Source organism: Mesoplodon densirostris, chromosome 19 (assembly GCF_025265405.1).
Source record: "Mesoplodon densirostris isolate mMesDen1 chromosome 19, mMesDen1 primary haplotype, whole genome shotgun sequence".
In the NCBI taxonomy this organism is placed as follows: domain Eukaryota; kingdom Metazoa; phylum Chordata; class Mammalia; order Artiodactyla; family Ziphiidae; genus Mesoplodon; species Mesoplodon densirostris.
This window is the reverse complement of record NC_082679.1, coordinates 18,261,518-18,279,495: the sequence shown is the minus strand read 5'-3', so window position 1 is coordinate 18,279,495 and position 17,978 is coordinate 18,261,518. Positions and strand designations below refer to the sequence as shown.

General features: G+C 44.7%; 3 protein-coding genes across 5 annotated transcripts in view; 1 reads left to right on the top strand and 2 right to left on the bottom strand.

Moving 5' to 3' along the window:
- CEP89 (centrosomal protein 89) overlaps positions 1-1,638 on the bottom strand; it is a 76,460-nt gene extending 74,822 nt beyond the window's left edge. For both annotated transcript variants that reach the window (XM_060084575.1, XM_060084576.1), the window contains exon 1: positions 1,527-1,638. In XM_060084575.1, the coding sequence (XP_059940558.1) occupies positions 1,527-1,565 (39 nt within the window). In that variant the 5' untranslated portion in view covers positions 1,566-1,638. The remainder of the gene's footprint in view (positions 1-1,526) is intronic.
- A 270-nt stretch (positions 1,639-1,908) lies between these two features.
- On the top strand, positions 1,909-5,778 carry FAAP24 (FA core complex associated protein 24). 2 transcript variants are annotated; one of them, XM_060084034.1, is made up of 5 exons: positions 1,909-2,062; positions 2,251-2,369; positions 2,491-2,630; positions 2,802-2,954; positions 3,737-5,778. In XM_060084034.1, the coding sequence occupies exons 1-5, from the start codon at positions 1,911-1,913 to the stop codon at positions 3,983-3,985; spliced, it is 813 nt and encodes a 270-aa protein (XP_059940017.1). In that variant the 5' UTR covers positions 1,909-1,910; the 3' UTR covers positions 3,986-5,778. The 2 variants fall into 2 exon arrangements, with proteins under 2 accessions (XP_059940017.1, XP_059940018.1); XM_060084035.1 differs by having other exon boundaries at positions 1,975-2,058.
- A 180-nt stretch (positions 5,779-5,958) lies between these two features.
- The window catches only part of RHPN2 (rhophilin Rho GTPase binding protein 2), a 57,762-nt gene continuing 45,742 nt past the window's right edge, over positions 5,959-17,978 (bottom strand). The window contains exons 11-15 of the mRNA XM_060084391.1: positions 17,458-17,652; positions 13,308-13,384; positions 12,803-12,949; positions 12,115-12,270; positions 5,959-6,269 (exon numbers count right to left, since the gene is read on the bottom strand). Of these exons, the coding sequence (XP_059940374.1) occupies positions 6,003-6,269; positions 12,115-12,270; positions 12,803-12,949; positions 13,308-13,384; positions 17,458-17,652 (842 nt within the window). The 3' untranslated portion in view covers positions 5,959-6,002. The remainder of the gene's footprint in view (positions 6,270-12,114; positions 12,271-12,802; positions 12,950-13,307; positions 13,385-17,457; positions 17,653-17,978) is intronic.

Here is a 17,978-nt window from a genome sequence, read left to right as displayed (position 1 = left end):
CGATAATCATTTCCTAACTATGGTTCTCCTGCCTCTAGTCTCTAATAAAACACAGGATGATCCTATCTCAACCCAGCATGAGAACTCTCGGGTTGACAGAGAAATGTCCTCTCCTGGCACAGAAGGCTGCTAAGGCTGCTATCAGTTGCTTCCTATCAATGGCCCCAGATTCTTTTCTGGCGGGCCCTCCTCATCCCTACACATGCTGTAGCACTCAGAATTGCCTTCCTGTTCCCACAAAGCAAATGACTCTTTGTCAGACTTTTGTATGTGCTGTTTTCTCCACCTGGAATTCTATTTCCTTGCTCCTCCCAAGGCCCAGGTCAACTCTCTGGGCTGACTTTGCTGCCCCTTCCCTGGTATATGCCTCTTCAGCACTTTTTCCCTCACCATTTTGTGCTGAATGACTTATAGGTTTGTCTACCCTTTAGCCTTTGGGGCCACAGGCTGTCAATCAATGGTGGGTCTCTGGCACACACACAGTAGGAACTCAGTAATGCAAAAAAAAAACTCAGTAAAGATGCTGAGTTAGCAAAATTGCAATGGAAAAATATGTTTCAACTATGCCTTCCTTGCTTCTCAACATCCACCTGTCTAAAATGACTTCAGCAGGTCATAGGGCTGAGAACAGGAAGCCAAGTCAGGCATGCTTTCTGATCCCAATCTGAAACGGAGTTCAGGAGTACCCTTATCAAAATGCTTTCTCTGTATTTAAAGTATTAAGTTTATGGAGAACTGGATGTAAGTAGGTCTGGGGTTTCACCAGGCGAGTATGGAAAAGGGGGACAGGAGCAACGCCACTGGGGTGGGGGGCAGTGGTTACAAAGAAGTATCCTAGGAGGAGGGGTCAGAGAATGAGCCTGGAAGTGTGCGCCCGCAGTGACAGTGGTCATGGTAAGGTCTGGAGGGAAGCATTCCAGGCAGAAGAAAGAGCAAAGACAAAGGCCTGAATAAACCTAAAGGTGGGAAGAGCTGGAGCGTCTGTGTGTGTGACTTGTGGGCAGTGGGCGCGATCAGAATTGCATTTTAAAAGAATCGCTTTGGCTGCTTTGTGGAGAACGGACCTAGGGGAAGGGCAGGAACGGAGACCGAGAAATAGGGAGGAGCTGCTGCAGCAGTGCAGGTAGATGATGGAGACCGGGGTGGGAGCGGGGACGGCTGCCAGATGCATTTGGTGGGTGGAATCTATGGAACCTGCTGGTGGGGTGTACATGGTGCGTGGCGGAGGAAGAATCGAGAATGACTTCCCACAGAGGAATATTCAGTAGTGGAGCAAGTTTGTGCCGGCAGGAGTGAACTCCCCGACACCGGAGCGAAAGTTACAGGTGAGACAGGGCGAGTCCTAATGACTGAGGCCGACACTGGGATAGAGGATCCGTGTTCCAAACACGAAAATTCAGGGATTCTCGAAAGAAAAACCAATTCCTCTTGGGCCGCTACCTCACCTCCATCCCAAATCCCAACCCCTTCCCACTTAACTCCCGGCCCCACGGGCCAGAGCGCAGGCCGGGCGCAGATATACTTACAAACTGCCTCTTGCCGCCTCTCCGGAACCCCAGGAGCATCCTTGCTGCGGGGGTTGGCCAGACCGGCACTGGACTGACAAGCAGAACTCACAGCCGAGTACCACTCCCTAAAGTGGGCCGCCTCCAGGTGGCCTAGCGCCAGACGCCTTTTGTACGCAACGGACTTCGCAACAACCACGTCTGCCATTGGCTCTGCTTTTCCCAAGACCAATCAGAGCGAAGGTTACTTCACACCCGTCGCTCATGGCAACCAGCGGGTCCCTCTCAAATCCTGTCCAGGGCTGAATGGACAGTGTGCGCTGTCCATTCTCTTATTGGCCAGTCACGTGTCGATCTCTGAGGCCATAGCCTATCCGGCGCCAGGGGAGGCAGAGGGCCGGCAGGATGAAGGACTTGGAGAGTGCGCAGGAGAGAACCCGGAAGTGGAGCGCCGCAGGTAATGTCGCGGAAGACCCAGAACTGGTTCCTGGCCGGCTCGGCCCCCGCCCTGGACTGGATGGAGGAGCCACGACGCGGGAGTATCAGGGGCCAGGCAGGTGACGCAAATGAGGGACGCGGCTTCTAGGACAGGAATCTCCTGGTTCTTAGACTTTGGCTAATAATCAAGCCTCTTAAAAAACACTCTGCAGACGGGCCCCTGCCAAAGAGGCCGGGGCTGGGAGTGGAATGCGGGGCCGTGTGCCGGAGAGCCTGCTCAAGTGCCGTCTTGTATTCCCCTCATTAGATCCAGGCCGCCGATGGAAGGGAACACCCCTGATGGCACAGGCCCCATGCACGTGCCGTTTGGGCACATTGTGGCCAATGAGAAATGGCGCGGGTCACAGCTGGCACAGGGAATGCAAGGTCGGTGGGCTCCCTCTACTAAAGCCCTCTCTCACCTCAGCCCACTTTTTAAAAACGTTACACCTATTGCCGTCTTTTCATCCAAAGCTCACGGAACTTATTTTCTTTTCTGTATTTTAAGGAAAAATTAAACTCGTTTTTGAGGATGGCCTGACACCGGTAGATTTTTACTTGTCTAGCAGATCCTGCATTCTTTATATCACCGAAGCTGATTTGGTGGCAGGAAATGGCTACAGAAGGAGACTTGTTCGGGTTAGAAACGTAAGTACTGAATTAAAGAAACAATTGAAAATTGACTTCTATCCCCCCTGTCTATCCCTTGGAATAATTTATATAAAACCATTGGCCATTCCAAGCACCCTTGGATAGCTTCTTAATCTTGAATGGAATTTTGTTACAAAATAATTTCCTGTCTTTCTTTTTTCATTAAAGTCCAGTAAACTTCAAGGGATTGTAGTAGTTGAAAAAACGCAGATGAGTGAACAGTACTTTCCAGCCGTACAGAAATTTACTGTGCTGGATCTTGGGATGGTGTTGCTTCCAGTGGCCAGCCAGACGGAAGCGTCCTGTCTCATTATCCAGTTGGTAAGTACTGATTCCTACTCCTCCACAATAGCCCTGTGTTAGGACTCTTGACTGACCTTCCTGGACCTGTTACTCTGACAGCTGCCCTTATTATAGGTACAATCCATCAGATCAATCTCTATCAGTGACTGGTTTGGTTTCCATCTAATAAACCAGTGACTGGTTTGTTTCTATTCTATTCCTCAAAACCTTTTTGAGGAATTTAAGTTCAGAAGCTGCCTCTGCAGCTAGCTGAGCTTGCCCCCCATTCTAGGCAAGCATGTAACAAAGCAAACAAGTTGGAGACCTGATTTTAGCCTCCCGGGCTCTGATGACTCCATCATGCACTATTCTGCACTTAGGATGGTGACACTGTCAACAGCTTCTTCACCTCATCCACACGTATCTTTTTCTTTTTTTTTCGGCCGGGCCACGCGGCATGTGGGATCTTTGTTCCCTGACCAGGGATCGAACCTGCACCCCCTACATTGGAAGGGCAGAGTCTTAACCACTGGACTGCCAGGGAAGTCCTGCCATGTATCTTTTGTTAAGCATCAGCACTTCTGTCTGCAAGTTCATGTGTTGTTTTTTTTTAACCTAGTGATTTTCCATATAGTTCATCTTTTAATAATTTTACTGATGCCTGAAAAATTATATTCATGGTATATATGAGAATATTTGCAGTGGTGAATCAAACTGAACCAAATGGAGAAACTAAAACTAAATTTCCACAAAACAAAATTTTAAGAAACCTCCAGTCTTCTAGAGGGCACTCATGTGCTTTTCCTTTCATCTCGGTTCAGGTTGAAGAGCAAACCAGAGAGCCCAGTAAGAACCCTTTTCTCAGGAAGAAACGGGCTCTGATCTCTGAGCCAGCCCTCCTTCGAACTGTGCAACAGATCCCAGGAGTCGGGAAAGTTAAAGCTCCTCTCCTGCTTCAGAGGTTTCCAAGTATCCAGCAACTAAGTAATGCTTCCATCCAAGAACTGGAGCCGGTGGTTGGACAATCAGTGGCCCAGCACATTCATGCGTTCTTCACCCGGTCCAGGTGATGGCTCTTCCCATGGCATCTCCTTTACACCACGAACCACAGGATCTTGTTTTCTTTCACATTAAGAAACAATATTTCCTCTCACAGAAACTAGGGAAGGATGAAGTGAGGCCTGAATGGCACCTGCCAGTTGTCCTGCCCTGCTTTCTGGGCTCAGGTATTTACTTCAGTTAGTGTGCCCCAGATGGCACTGCCCACATCCTGCTAGCATGAAGAGGGCTGGTAGACACCTTCCTAAGGGAGTCGGTTTAAACAGGGACTCTCAAGATTCAGCAAAAAGCCAGCTTAGGCAGATTTTAATGTGCGACCTTGACCTGTATCTATCATGGAAGGTCCTGGATGTGACCGTCTAAAGGAAACAAACCTACAGTGAATGAAGCACTTGTTCCTTCTGGCAGAGCCACTGTTCTTCAGGTCTGGTCTTAATACACCTGTGCTTTGAGGGTGGCTGCCAGTGTAAACAAACAATTGTACTACCTTTTTTATTCCTTCCTTCCTTCCTTTCTACCTCCATCCCTCCCTTCCGGGTAGCGGCACAGTTTGTTTGTAATCACTGAGCATGACTTCTGAACACAGAAAGCCTGGAGTCCAGAGTTCCCATTTAAAAATAAAAAGCCAATGTGTGCGAGGGAGGGAAAGAATGTGTTTGTAAATGTATAGCCCAATAACGGGAAGAGACACGGGAAAATGGCAGGGGCAGCTGCATCCAGAGAGGAGAGCCTGGGGATCAAAATGTACAACTGCTCATTCAAAAAATAAATACAATTAAAGAGGCTATATGTTTTCAGGGATACTAAGATAACTTGAAAGCTAAGTCCTGTTTTGTGAAATGTTAGTAGTTTTTAAAAATCAAATACAATAAAAACGTTTTGTGCATTAGGGTAAAAATGATTTGAAAGAGGAGGGAATTAAAGTGAAATCAAAGTGGAAACCATTAACTCAGGCAAATGAACGCATTTATGTAAATATTTATACAAAAATAGCCCTAAGAGCAATGGATACACTTTCCCAAATATGGTTGCTTCCCTTTTGGTATTACACACTAGAAAATATTTAAGTTTGTTAATTCTCAAAATTACATGTCAATGATATATTTTTAAAAGCTATATAACTTGTACTATGCCAACAGTGAATCTTATTAGAGTCACAGTGTCATCCAACGTCTAGCAAGAGAAATCAGTTGGTAAGAATGTCATTTTAAAAAGTCAAATAGAGCTCTAAACTTGAATCATTTACATCCTGCCCTTATACAATGTTTTTAACCCTTCTTAAAGACTCTTAAAATATACAACTATGTACTTTCTACTTTAAACAAAATGAAAAATGTTTTGAGTATCAAACAGTATATTATCTACCTTGTAGACAGCATCTTCATCTAACACTGCCACTGTGTTAGCGACTTTTAAATGATATAAAATAGAAGAAAAGTTGTTCCTAAATGGTTTTATATCTAATAAGTCATGACAAATTTGGCACTAGACTTTATCTGGAAACAGCATTCATATTATTTAGAAATAATAGTAAAATCTTGTTGTTTTAGGTTAATGAACTCCCCTTAGGAAGGAGCTCTTTGGGACAGTTTTTAGTAACACTAATTTAAGTATATCATTATTGTCCCTTGCCCTGCCTTAATTTGGGGTCATCTGAATTCTGAGTTAAGGAATTATCTATCACCCAAGTCTGGAAACTTACAAATAGGACCAGTATAGGAAATCCTAATTTAACTCTGATAGTAAGTAACTAAGAGTCTTAATTATAGTCGTTAAAAACAGCCATATTCCCACATTATTCTATTTACAATACTTTATATAATAAATAACTTGCAGCAATATGGTGAGACTCCCCTAATTTTGTTTTCCACAAATTTCTAGAGGCTTCTTGTTACTGTCATTCATAAAAACATATCAATTGTAGATTTATGCTGTGAGAAAATGGGATTTGAGAATATTTAGAAATTTTCCACTATGGCACAAATACGAAGGCCCAGTCAGCATGGGAAACGCTTTTGTTTCCTCACGTTAGTACAAAGAACTGTCGGAGGTGAGAAGGCTGAACGGAGAGGGGAGCTTCTTCTTGACCGGAGGCCCCGCAACCCTGACCCCAACTGATGGGAGGCACAAGGTGCTTGCCGACTTCTGTCTGTTCTTGTTGGTGCTCCAACTCAAAAAGGACAGCTTTTTCGAGATTTTCTTGGTTTTATCAGTTTTATCATCATCATCTATGGCTAAGCAGATCATGGAGTAAGTTTTCTGCATTCCCACAGAGTATGTGGCACATTTGCTATGCTGCACACAGAAAAGGAAAGAGAAAGGTGTTAGAAGTCAAGATGTCAGAGAAACGATTGCGAAGTTTGAGACTCGGATTCTGCACTCATAGCATCCTCTTTAAAATTACGTTGACATAATTCTGAAACTCAGTGACAAATGCTTATATAGAATTAGGTTCTTAACAACAAGGACAATTCTTAAGGAATATACTCAGTAGTAGTAATTCAGGCTAGAGACCACTACCTTTTAAGGTTATTACATTTGAAAAAGTAATACATACTCATGGTCAATGATATGAAAATGCATGAGGTGAACAGTAGGTGTCCCTCCTACCTGGGCTTTCAGGCTCTTCCCCTGAGGTAACCACTATCTGTTACACTTTTAGAGATAACATTCATATACAGGTATTGATATGTGTGTAAGTATACATCACCATTTGTCTTTCCTTAAGAATACACTACACACACTTGTCCGCACCCTGCTTTCTTCACTTAATGTATCCTGGATTTCAGCGCACACCAACAGATGGAGATCAACTTCATTCTCTTTAATGACAGTACAGGGTCCATGGTGATGAGGATATTACATTTTTCCAATTTTTTAAACGTGAAATAAACATAACATCAAATTTACCATTTTAACCATTAAGTTATGTTTATTTCACCAGTTTAAAGACATGCCCTCCCATGTGCCTGGACCCTCTCACTCCCTCTCTCCTCCAGGTATCGCCTCCTTTCTGCTTTCCTGTCTCCTAAACCTTTCCCATCTGCACACAAGCTAACTGTGCCATCAACACACACACCTTTGAAAAACTTTCCTTTACCCCTACGTCCCCCTCCCGGCTACCACCGCAATATCTCTGCTCCCTTTCACAAGTCTTCCCTTTCTCTCATTCACTTGTTTCCTGTCCTCATCCAGCATGATCCCCACTACCCAGTCCCCAAACCGTCCTGGGGCACCTCTCTGACACACTCAGGGCCTTATGGAGCAGCTGGAAACCACTGCACTCGTCTAAATCTTAGATTATACAGATGAGGACCATGAAGGCTGCTGAAGGTCAAACAGCTTATTAACAGCAGGCAGGGCCTGATTCCAGGTCTTTGATTCCAAGCCTAGTGTTCTTTCCACGACATCAGTGGTAGTCAGAATGTGCTCCATGGAGAGGTACTAGGGATCCCCACCATAATCCAGAGAGAGTGGGGTAGCAGGCAACCAATTCAGCCAGAGCACTGGGCTTTACTGTTCCCATGATTTACTTTTGTTTGAAGAAGAGGCTCAGCAGTTAAAAACAGTGCTCACAGCAAAGGAAACCATAAACAAGATGAAAAAAAAACCCTCAAGAATGGGAGAAAATACTTGCCAACAAAGCAACTGACAAGGGATTAATCTCCAAAAAATAGCTCATGCAGCTCAATATCAAAAAAACAACCCAGGGCTTCCCTGATGGCGCAGTGGTTGAGAGCCCACCTGCCGATGCAGGGGACATGGGTTCGTGCCCTGGTCCGGGAAGATCCCACATGCCGCGGAGCAGCTGGGCCCATGAGCCATGGCCGCTGAGCCTGCGCGTCCGGAGCCTGTGCTCCGCAACGGGAGAGGCCACAACAGTGTGAGGCCTGCGTACTGCAAAAAAAAAAAACAAAAACAAAACACAATCAAAAAATGGGTGGAAGACCTAAATAGAAATTTCTCCAAAGAAGACATACAGCTGACCAACAAACACATGAAAAGATGCTCAACATCACTAATTATTAGAGAAATGCAAATCAAAACTACAATGAGGTTATCACCTCACACCGGTCAGAATGGCCATCATCAAAAAATCTACAAACAATAAATGCTGGAGAGGGTGTGGAGAAAAGGGAATCCTCTTGCACTGTTGGTGGGAATGTAAATTGATACAGCCACTGTGGAGAATAGTGTGGAGGTTCCTTAAAAAACTAAAAATAGAACTACCATACGACCCAGCAATCCCACTACTGGGCATATACCCTGAGAAAACCATAATTCAAAAAGAGTCAGGTACCACAATGTTCACTGCAGCTCTATTTACAATAGCCAGGACATTGAAGCACCCTAAATGTCCATCAACAAAGGAATAGATAAAGCAGATGTGGTACATACATACAATGGAATATTACTCAGCTATAAAAAGGAACGAAATTGTGCCATTTGCAGAGACGTGGATGGACCTAGAGACTGTCATACAAAGTGAAGTAAGTCAGAAAAACAAATACTGTATGACATCGCTTATATATGGAATCTAGAAAAAGGATACAGATGAACTTACCTGCAATGCAGAAATAGAGACACAGACGTAGAGAACAAACGTATGGACACCAAGGGGGGAAGAGGGGGGTGGGATGAAATGGAAGATTGGGATTGTATACACAATAGTATATACACTATTAGTATATACACTACTATATATACTACATAGTATATACACTACTATGTATAAAATAGATAACTAATGAGAACCTACTGTACAGCACAAGGAACTCTACTCGATGCTTTGTGGGGTTCAAAATGGAAAGGAAATCCCAGAAAGAGGTGATATATGTAAACGTATAGCTGATTCACTTTTCTGTACAGCAGAAACTAACACAACATTGTAAAGCAACTATACTCCAATAAAAATAGAAAAGAAAATTAACAAAAAAACCCAGTGCTCAATTATCTAAAGTCCATGCTGGGTGAAAAGAATAGCCATGTCATGGTTATTACTCTCCTAACACCTATTATGAATTGAAATGTATCCCAGCTACGTATGGTTTTCTCCATTTTCCCGAGGCTCAGAGCAAGTCTCTGACGCCCAAGGTCATGGAACTGGTGAAAGCCAGGATGCAGGCAGTCTGAATACAGAACCCTTGCTTTCACCCCTACATCAGATTCTTCATTGGCCTGGTTCAATCAGAAGTGTGACAGGAGGGCTTCCCTGGTGGCGCAGTGGTTGAGAGTCTGCCTGCCGATGCAGGGGACACGGGTTTGTGCCCCGGTCTGGGAAGATCCCACATGCCGCGGAGCAGCTAGGCCCGTGAGCCATGGCCGCTGAGCCTGCGCGTCTGGAGCCTGTGCTCCGCAACGGGAGAGGCCACAACAGTGAGAGGCCCGCATACCACACACACAAAAATAAATAAATAAAATAGAAGTGTGACAGGACTAACAGATAAGCCTTTCAGTCTCTTCAGGGGCAGGGCTGCGTTCTAAAGCTGCAGGTTCTCCAGCTGTGCCTAATAGACTCCAGCCCTCAGTCCAGAGCCCAGCACTTTTATTTATCCTCTTCTTGGACAAACTTCTTTTGTTTCTGGTTGAGACCTTGATCACTAGTGTAGCAATGCTATGGATTCCACCCCTAAAAGTGCCATTTTTCATGATCCCTTCTCCCAAGATGCTCTGAGTCCCTTGACTACTTTATCTTCTTCTTTTTTCTAACTGAGTTATAATTCACATACCATAAAATTCACCATTTTAATACAATCCAGTGGTTTTTAGTATAGTCACAGAGTTGTGCGACCACTAATATTACCGAATTTCAGAACATTCCCACCCTCCTCCAGAAGAAACCCTGGGGAATTCCCTGGCGGTCTGGTGGTTAGAACTCCGTGCTTCCACTGCAGGGGGCGTGGGTTCGACACCTGGTTGGGGAACTAAGAGCCTGCAAGCTGTGCGGTGCAGCCAAAAAAGAAGAAGAAGAAAAAAAAGAAACCCTGTCCCATCAGCAGTTACACTCCCCATTCCCCGACGCCCCAGCCCCTGGCAACCAACCACTAACCTACATTCTGTTTCTATGGGTTTGCCTATTCTGGACATTCCTTACCAATGGAATCACACAATCATTCACTCTCCAACCCTCTCTAAGTCTGAGTTCTGTTTCCATTTCCCCATGAAAAGTGTCCTTTTGTCCTGCTGCCAAATATAACAGACATGGCTCTGCTTCCCTCATTCTCCACCTCTTAACCGTGCTCAACACAAACCACCACTGTTTCCGGGCAGGATTTTCTTCTCTTGGTTTCAGAAGCCCCTCTTTATCCCACCTGTCTGCACTCCCCTTCGCACCTACTTCTAACTGACCTCCAGACGCTTGTGGTGTCTCTCAGGGTTGAGTCCTCCACCCTCAACCCCTCGAGGGTAATTTCGTTTAGCATCTTACAGCTTTAAATATCATCTCTGTGCTGATAATCCTCAAATATTTAGTTCTAGGCTGACATTTGCCTTGAACTGAGATCTGAACATCCAGCTGCCTACTTTACCTTTACATCCGATGCCTAATGGCACGCGAACCACACACAACACTTGTTTTTCTCTCTCCTCGGCCTCCCTCACCCTTGCCCCGTCTCCCGTCATTGAGAAAAATGATGCAGTAGTTCAAGCCAAAACCTGTGCAGTCCTCTCTCTTTCCCGCATCTTTTTTATACAAGTCATCCACAAATGCATCAGCTCTACATCCAAATTACGTCTCAGGTGCACCCACCTCTCGCCACCTCCACTGTCACCCCCTAGTGGGACGGTGCTAACGTCATTGGCCTGGGTGACTGCCACAGCCAGCTTGCTCTGCGGCCACCCGGCTGGCCTCCAGACAGCAAGACGGCCTTCTAAAATAAACATCAGCCACGTCACTCCCCGTCTCAAAAGGTTTCAAACTCCGGTCCACTGCCGATGAAGCCCTGCCTCCCTCCCACCGCATTTCCCGCCACTCTCGCCCTTGTCAAGACGCTCCGGCCGAAAGGCCTTCTTTTAGTTCCTCTAGCAGGTGAAGCTCATTCCTGCCACAGGGTCTGGTCTCTGCACCTGTTGGTGCCCCTGCCCACGTGCTCTTCTTGTACCTCTTCACGTGGCTGGTTCCTCCTGTCACTCAAGCCTCAGGGCAAGCCCTGCTCAGGAGCCCCTCCCAGCTCCAGTCATTCTAGCACATTACACATTTTATTTCCTTTACAGCACTTACCCAAAATCACAACCACTTATTGCTTATTTAGTGCCAGCTTTGTGGGGGCAGGGACCTTATCTGTCTAATTCCAGCTGTAGGTCCAAAACCTGAGAAGGGCCTGGCACACAGTTGATGCCCAATCAATATTTGTTGAATGAATAAACATACTGTTCTAGAGGGAAGCGTCCAAGGTACATAATAGAATGCAGCAAGCACAGAAGAGTGCGTATGCCACAGTTCCTCCGACTTGGGGAAACAAAGGGATGTAACTGTGCACATGGACTTGCACAGGCTCAGACGCTTCCCAAGATCTCCCAGGAAACAGCTAACACTGTCCCGGACAACGTGCGGAGAGCATCTTCCACACATCATCTCAAGCCCTGCTGTATCAATTCAGTATTTTTTAAAATCATGAGTATGTACTACTTTTGCAATTGAAAAGAATTTAACCAGAAAAATAAATCAATTGGTTCTTTTATCTATAGCAGGGGTCCCAACCCCTGGGCCGTGGATCGGTACCAGTCCACAGCCTGTTAGAAACCCGGCCGCACAGCAGGAGGTGAGTGGCGGGAGAGCGAGCGAAGCTCCATCTGCCGCTCCCCATCTCTCCCCATCGCTCCCCATCGCTCACGTTACCGCCTGAGCCATCCCCCCCGCCCCACCCCGCATCCATGGAGAAAGTGTCTTCCGCAAAACCAGTCTCTGGTGCCAAAAAGGCTGGGGACCGCTGATCTATAGGATTAAAAAAAAAAGCTTTCCAGTGATCTCTCTGACCCAAGTTGAGCACGTCCCAGTGATGACGGGCTTAGGAGTTCAGTCATTTGTGGCACGTTACAAATGCAGGCAGGAGGCAGGGGTCCGGATAAAGACCTCTGGGGCTGGACTCACACTGACTTCCCTCCACGTCGCTGTTTGCTGCCAGGGGGCATCAGCACTCACCATGGACGACGTGGCATCCAGGAGGCTCACGACCTTCATCTCAATGTCGTTCTGACCAAAGCTCTTCAGCAGCTTCATAACCTCACTCACGGTCAGCCACTTACAATCCACGTCTTGAATGGAAACAATATAATCCCCTTCCTTGGCTCCTGCTACCTATGAAAGTATGATTTAAATAAAGGTCAGGGCTTCCCTGGTGGCACAGTGGTTGAGAGTCCGCCTGCTGAAGCAGGGGACGCGGGTTCGTGCCCCAGTCCGGGAGGACCCCACATGCCACAGAGCAACTAAGCCCATGAGCCATGGTCACTGAGCTTGTGCATCCGGAGCCTGTGCTCCGCAATGAGAGAGGCCACAAGAGTGAGAGGCCCGCGTACGGCAAAAAAAAAAAAAAAAAAAAAAAAAAGGTCAATGTTCTGTTCATTCAGATCCCTAAAGCAGTTCCCAAGTTCATTAATAAAATAATTATCTGCACAAGTTTGCTTCAAGAAGGCAAAAATTAATCCTTTTCTCTTTGGGCAAGAAAGGTATGAGAGGCCTTCCCATAAAGCAAGGCCTTTTACATAGAGGAACCCTAAATTGAATCACCCACATACATTTGTTTGGGCAGCTCTCTTTATATTTTACCAGTTTCACTGTCTGCAAAGATGCCAGTGAGTTTTGCTCCCAATTTAGAAGGGTCCACACTTACCGTAGCAGAGCAGTATGGATCCAGGAAGTGGACTTGAACTGGGGAGTTTCCTCTCAGGGTGAACCCCAAGTCTCCTTCTTCTGCAGTGAAGTGAATGCTTCGAGGAGGCGTCCATCTCTTATTAGCCGAAAACACAGATAAAGGGCCCTTCGGAATAGAGCATCATTAACTGTAGGAGCTGAAGGCTGAATCAGGAACTTTTGAAAACCAAAGGAAATGATGCCTTATTGTCCTTACAGATTTCATTCGGCCCTGCTCCGAGACTAATGATACCATCTGAGATAATACATGCTACAAAGTCATACAAGAAGGTTAATTGCCATTTTCTCTAAAAGATCCAATATACTTAAGATAAAATTATCTTTTTAAAATTATCTTAATTTAAATAATCTTATATAACATCTCTAATTAAAAATCAAAAACATCTAAAAGTAGCCTTTTACATACTTGCAACTTATAAAAAAGCTTCACCCTCAAGTCATTATGAAATAAATGTTCAACATACCAGCTTCTGGAAGAAGTCCGTTACTGTCACCTTGGAGAACTGTGGCGGTATAATTTCAACCTCTCGCTCAGTTTTAGCTGGAAAAGAAGATTAAAAGTAAAAGCATAAATGTTACTGTAATGGAAAGTTATCCTTGAAAACTCAGGGCTAACTCCATTTGGCTATCTACTATGAGCTGTATCCCACTCTGGGGCTGGGATAGAGTAGTGACAATAAGACAAATCCCCTGCCTTCGAGGAGCTTATTTGTATTCTAGGGGACATCCTCTGGTATTCACAAAATCCTACTGAGAAGTAACCTACGTTTCAGGTGTGGCTGTTATGGAAATAACATGCTTTCAGCACAGTTTCGGGTGAGATGGGCTTCCTCTCTTCAGTATTCATGTGTGATGTGAGGATTTCAGAGTGAGAAGTGGGTTTGCCAAATCTCCACTATCATATTCATGGCAGGCTCAAGCCAACCCTTCCCATGAGGCTAGTCAGTGTCTAACAAAGGATCCCAGTGCAGGCTAAGTATACATGAACAACAGTATAAAAAGAAAATATGGGGAAGAAGACTGGCACTGCCAAGAAGACTGACACACCCCTGTATTCACGGGACGGCCCTGTGGTTTCTTACAAACAAACTGCTTCACACAGCACTGGGCTCAGACAGGCTACTCATCCACTACAAGAGTGGTGCCACCACCCCCAGACAGCCTCGCCAGGAGCTGTGCATCTCCCTCCCTCTGTGGACGTTGTCTCTACTGTGTGGACAAGGGGGCCAGGGAAGTGGCCTGTGTCCATGAAGGAGAATCCCTGAGCACCATTCCTGTTTCCACCAACCAGCTTGGTCACCTGGAACAAAGACTTTGATCTCTCTAAGCCTCCACTGCCTCATCTTTAAGATGCAGGTGATACTAGTATCACCCTCATAGTACTGGGGAGCGAGATCTCACTTATATGTGGAATCTGAAACGGCCAAACTCTTCAAATCTATTTATGATAAAACCCCTCAATGAAAGGGGTATAGAGGGAACAAATCTCAACATAATAAAGGCCATATATGACAAGTCTTGAAAACTTTTCCTCTAAGATCAGGAACAAGACAAGGATGCCCACTCTTACCATTTTTATTCATCATAGTATTGGAAGTCCTAGTCATAGCAATTAGTCAAGAAAAAGAAGTTAAGGCATCCAAATCAATAGTAAAACTGACACTATTTGCAGATGACATAATCCTACTTAAAGGAACCCTACAGACTTCACCAAAAGACTGTTAGAACTAATCAATGAATTCAGTAAAGCTGCAGAATAAAAAATCAATATACAGAAATCCATGGCATTTCTATACACTAATAACAAACTATCAGAAAGAGAAATTAAGACAATCCAATTTACAGTTGCATCAAAAATAATAAAACACCTAGGAATAAATTTACCCAAGGAAGTGAAAGATCTCTACACTGAAAACTATAGGACATTCATGAAGGAAATTGAAGAAGACACAAATAAATGGAAAGATAATTCCATGTTTGTGGACTGGAAAAATTAATATTGTTAAGATGGCCATAATACCCAAAGCAATCTACTAATTCAATGCAATCCCTATCAAAAATCTAATGGCATATTTCACAAAACAAGAACAAATAATTCTAAAATTTGTATGGAACCACAAAAGATCCCGAATAGCCAAAACAATCTTGAGAAGGAAGAACAAAGCTGGAGGTATCATGCTCCCTGATTTCAACTATACCATGAAGCTACAGTAATCAAAACAGTATGGTATGGGCACAAAAACAGACACACAGATCAATGGAACAGACCTGAAAACCCAGAAATAAACCCACGCATAGATGAACAATTAATTTATGACCAAGAAGCAAAGAACAGACAATGGAAAAAGGATGGTCTCTTCAATAAATGGTGCTGGGAAAACTAAACAGCCACATGCAAAAGAATGAAACTGGATCACTATCTTACACCATGCACAAAAACTAACTCAACATGGAGTAAAGACTTGAATGTAAGACCTAAAACCATATAATTCCTAGAAGAAAACATAGGTGGAAACCTCAGTGACATTGTTTTTAGTGATATTTTTGTGGATCTGACTCCAAAGGCAAGGGAAACAAAAGCAAAAACAAACAAATGGGACTACGTCAAACTAAAAAGCTTCTGCACAGTCATGGGAACTATCATCAAAATGAAAAGGCAATTTACTGAATGGGAGAAGACAGTTGCAAATTATATATGTGATAAGGAGTTACTATCCAAAGTATATAAAGAACACATACAACTCAACAACAAAAAACCAAACAACTCAATTAAAAAATGGGCAGAGGGTCTGAATAGGCATTTTTCCAAGAAAGACATACAGATAGCCAACAGGCACATAAAACACCACTAATTATTAGGAAAATGTAAATCAAAACCACAGTGAGATATCACCTCACACGTGTTATAATTGGCTATTATCAAAAAGACAAGAAATAACAAATGTTGGAGAGGATGTGGAAAAAAGGGAACCCTTATACACTGTGGGTGGGACTGTAAATTAGTGCAGCCACTATGGAAAAACAGTATGGAGATTCCTCAAAAAGGTAAGCATAGTTCATATGACCCAGCTATTCCAATTCTGGGTATTTATCTGAAGAACTTGAAGCACTAATTCTAAAAGGTATATGCACCCCTATGTTCACTGCAGCATTGTTTGCAATAGCCAAGATATGGAAACAACCTAAGTGTCCATAGACGAATGAACAGGTAAAGAAGATGTGGTATATATATACAATGGAACACTACTCAGACAAAAAAGAAAAAAAAAAAAAAGAATGAAATCCTGTGACTTGCAACTAAATGGATGGACCTTGAGGATATCATGTTAAGTGAAATAAGTCAGATAGAGGAAAAAAAAAACACCATATGATTGGAATCTAAAAAAATCCCCCAAAACAAATGAACAAACAAAACAAAAACAAACTCATAGATACAGAGAACAGATTTGTGGTTACCAGAGGGGTTTGTGGGGGAGGGATGGGCAAAATGGGTGAAGAGGGTCAACTCTTTGGTGATGGATGGTAACTAGACTTGTGGTGGTGATCACTCTAGTGTATACAGATGTTGAATTATAATGCTGTACACCTGTAACTCATACAATAAAAAATAATAAATAAAGTCAAACTCCTAGAAGCAGAGAGCAGAATGCTGGATGCCGGGGGCAGTGGGGGGTGGGTGCTGTGAGGAAATGTTGGTGAAAGGGTACAGAGTTTCAGTTATGCAGGATGAGTAAGTTCTAGAGGTCTAACACAGTACGGTGACTATAACAACACTATATTGTATACTTGAGGGTAGATCTTAAGTGTTCTCACCACACACACACTCACACACAGACACGATGAACTAGATTTTGAAGAAATTTTCACTGCCAAAGTAAAAACTTTTCCCTGCACCCACTGGATTCACGGTATCAGTGAAAATTTTACTCCTTGTTTCATAATAAAAATAATTTTTGTCTGGGGAAAAAAAAAGAAGAAAGCAAATGGAGAAAACAGGGTAAAGATCAAGCCTTGGAGCAGGAATAAGGATGCAGGTGGCTTTCAAACTATGGAGCCGGAGGTAAAAGACAGATAGCAAAGCGCAGTTTTCCAGAAGGCAGTTGGCATGTGGGTGGGTATGGAGCATAGGGAAAACGTCGAGGCAAAAGGCAGTTCCTGGGGTCTCCTAACTAGCGGTGGTGGCTGGAACCCCAGGGGGAGGTCATGAGACTTTAAGGAAAGGAATCTAGAGGAAGCAAACCAGGGAGAGGAGACCCGCAAGAACGCCAGGAGGGGAGGTGGGTGGGTTTGGGCAAGACCGTCAGCAAATAGGGTGGAGAGGAAAGTGAGGGCAAAAAGAACCAAGGTGGCAGGGCCCTGACGCCACAGGTGGTGTGTTGAGGGGCAGGAGGGGGTCGGCTGCCACCAAGGGGTCAACAAGGACGAAGACCGTAAAGAAGGCCCTGGATCTGGGAATGAGGAGGTGAGGACTCCAGGGCAAGAGCAGCACGCGGCCCTGTCCCAGTGCCCGGCACACAGCGAGGGTCTGCCCGGCCCCTGCAGGATGAGCGCCCGAGCGCCCCTGCCTCTCACATGGCACACTCTGCACCTGGCACCAGCACCCAGGCCACTCACAGATGATGTCGGGAACCTCAGTCAAGCTCAGCAGGTCATAGTCCTCACGGAGCTGGGTGTACTTGAGCCGGGATCGCTGGTGTGCCGCAGACAGCACCTCCTGCAGCACCTCGATGTTCCGGAGTTTCTTGCACAGGCTGGCCTCCCTCACGGACTCCTCGTGATGGGTGACAGCTCGGCACAGATGGGACTTGCCTGCCCACAGAAAATCAAGACCACAGACACATGTCGTAAACTGCAATGTGAGGACCTCAAGGAGAGCCCAAGTGCCCAAGGATTCGCCCAGAAAGGTGGATGTTCTCTTTTCTGAAGGATCTGCCTGGATGGCTTCAGTCCCTCTTAAATGTGTGTACAATATGCTCACTTGTGTCTATAAAACTTTCATTCAGCAAACATTTACCGAACATTCTAGGCATTAGAGATAAAGCAATGAACAAAAACTCGCCTCTGCATTCATGGAGTTTACATGCTAGTGGTTGAAGACAGATAGATAATTAACAAGCAAAGAAATATGTAATGGT

Excerpts from the sequence above, each read along its gene's own strand:
- FAAP24 (XM_060084034.1), top strand. The coding sequence starts at position 1,911 with ATGAAGGACTTGGAGAGTGCGCAGGAGAGAACCCGGAAGTGGAGCGCC. Across the intron at positions 2,063-2,250 it reads GAGTATCAGGGGCCAGGCAG|ATCCAGGCCGCCGATGGAAG; the intron begins GTGACGCAAATG and ends TCCCCTCATTAG. Across the intron at positions 2,370-2,490 it reads GCTGGCACAGGGAATGCAAG|GAAAAATTAAACTCGTTTTT; the intron begins GTCGGTGGGCTC and ends CTGTATTTTAAG.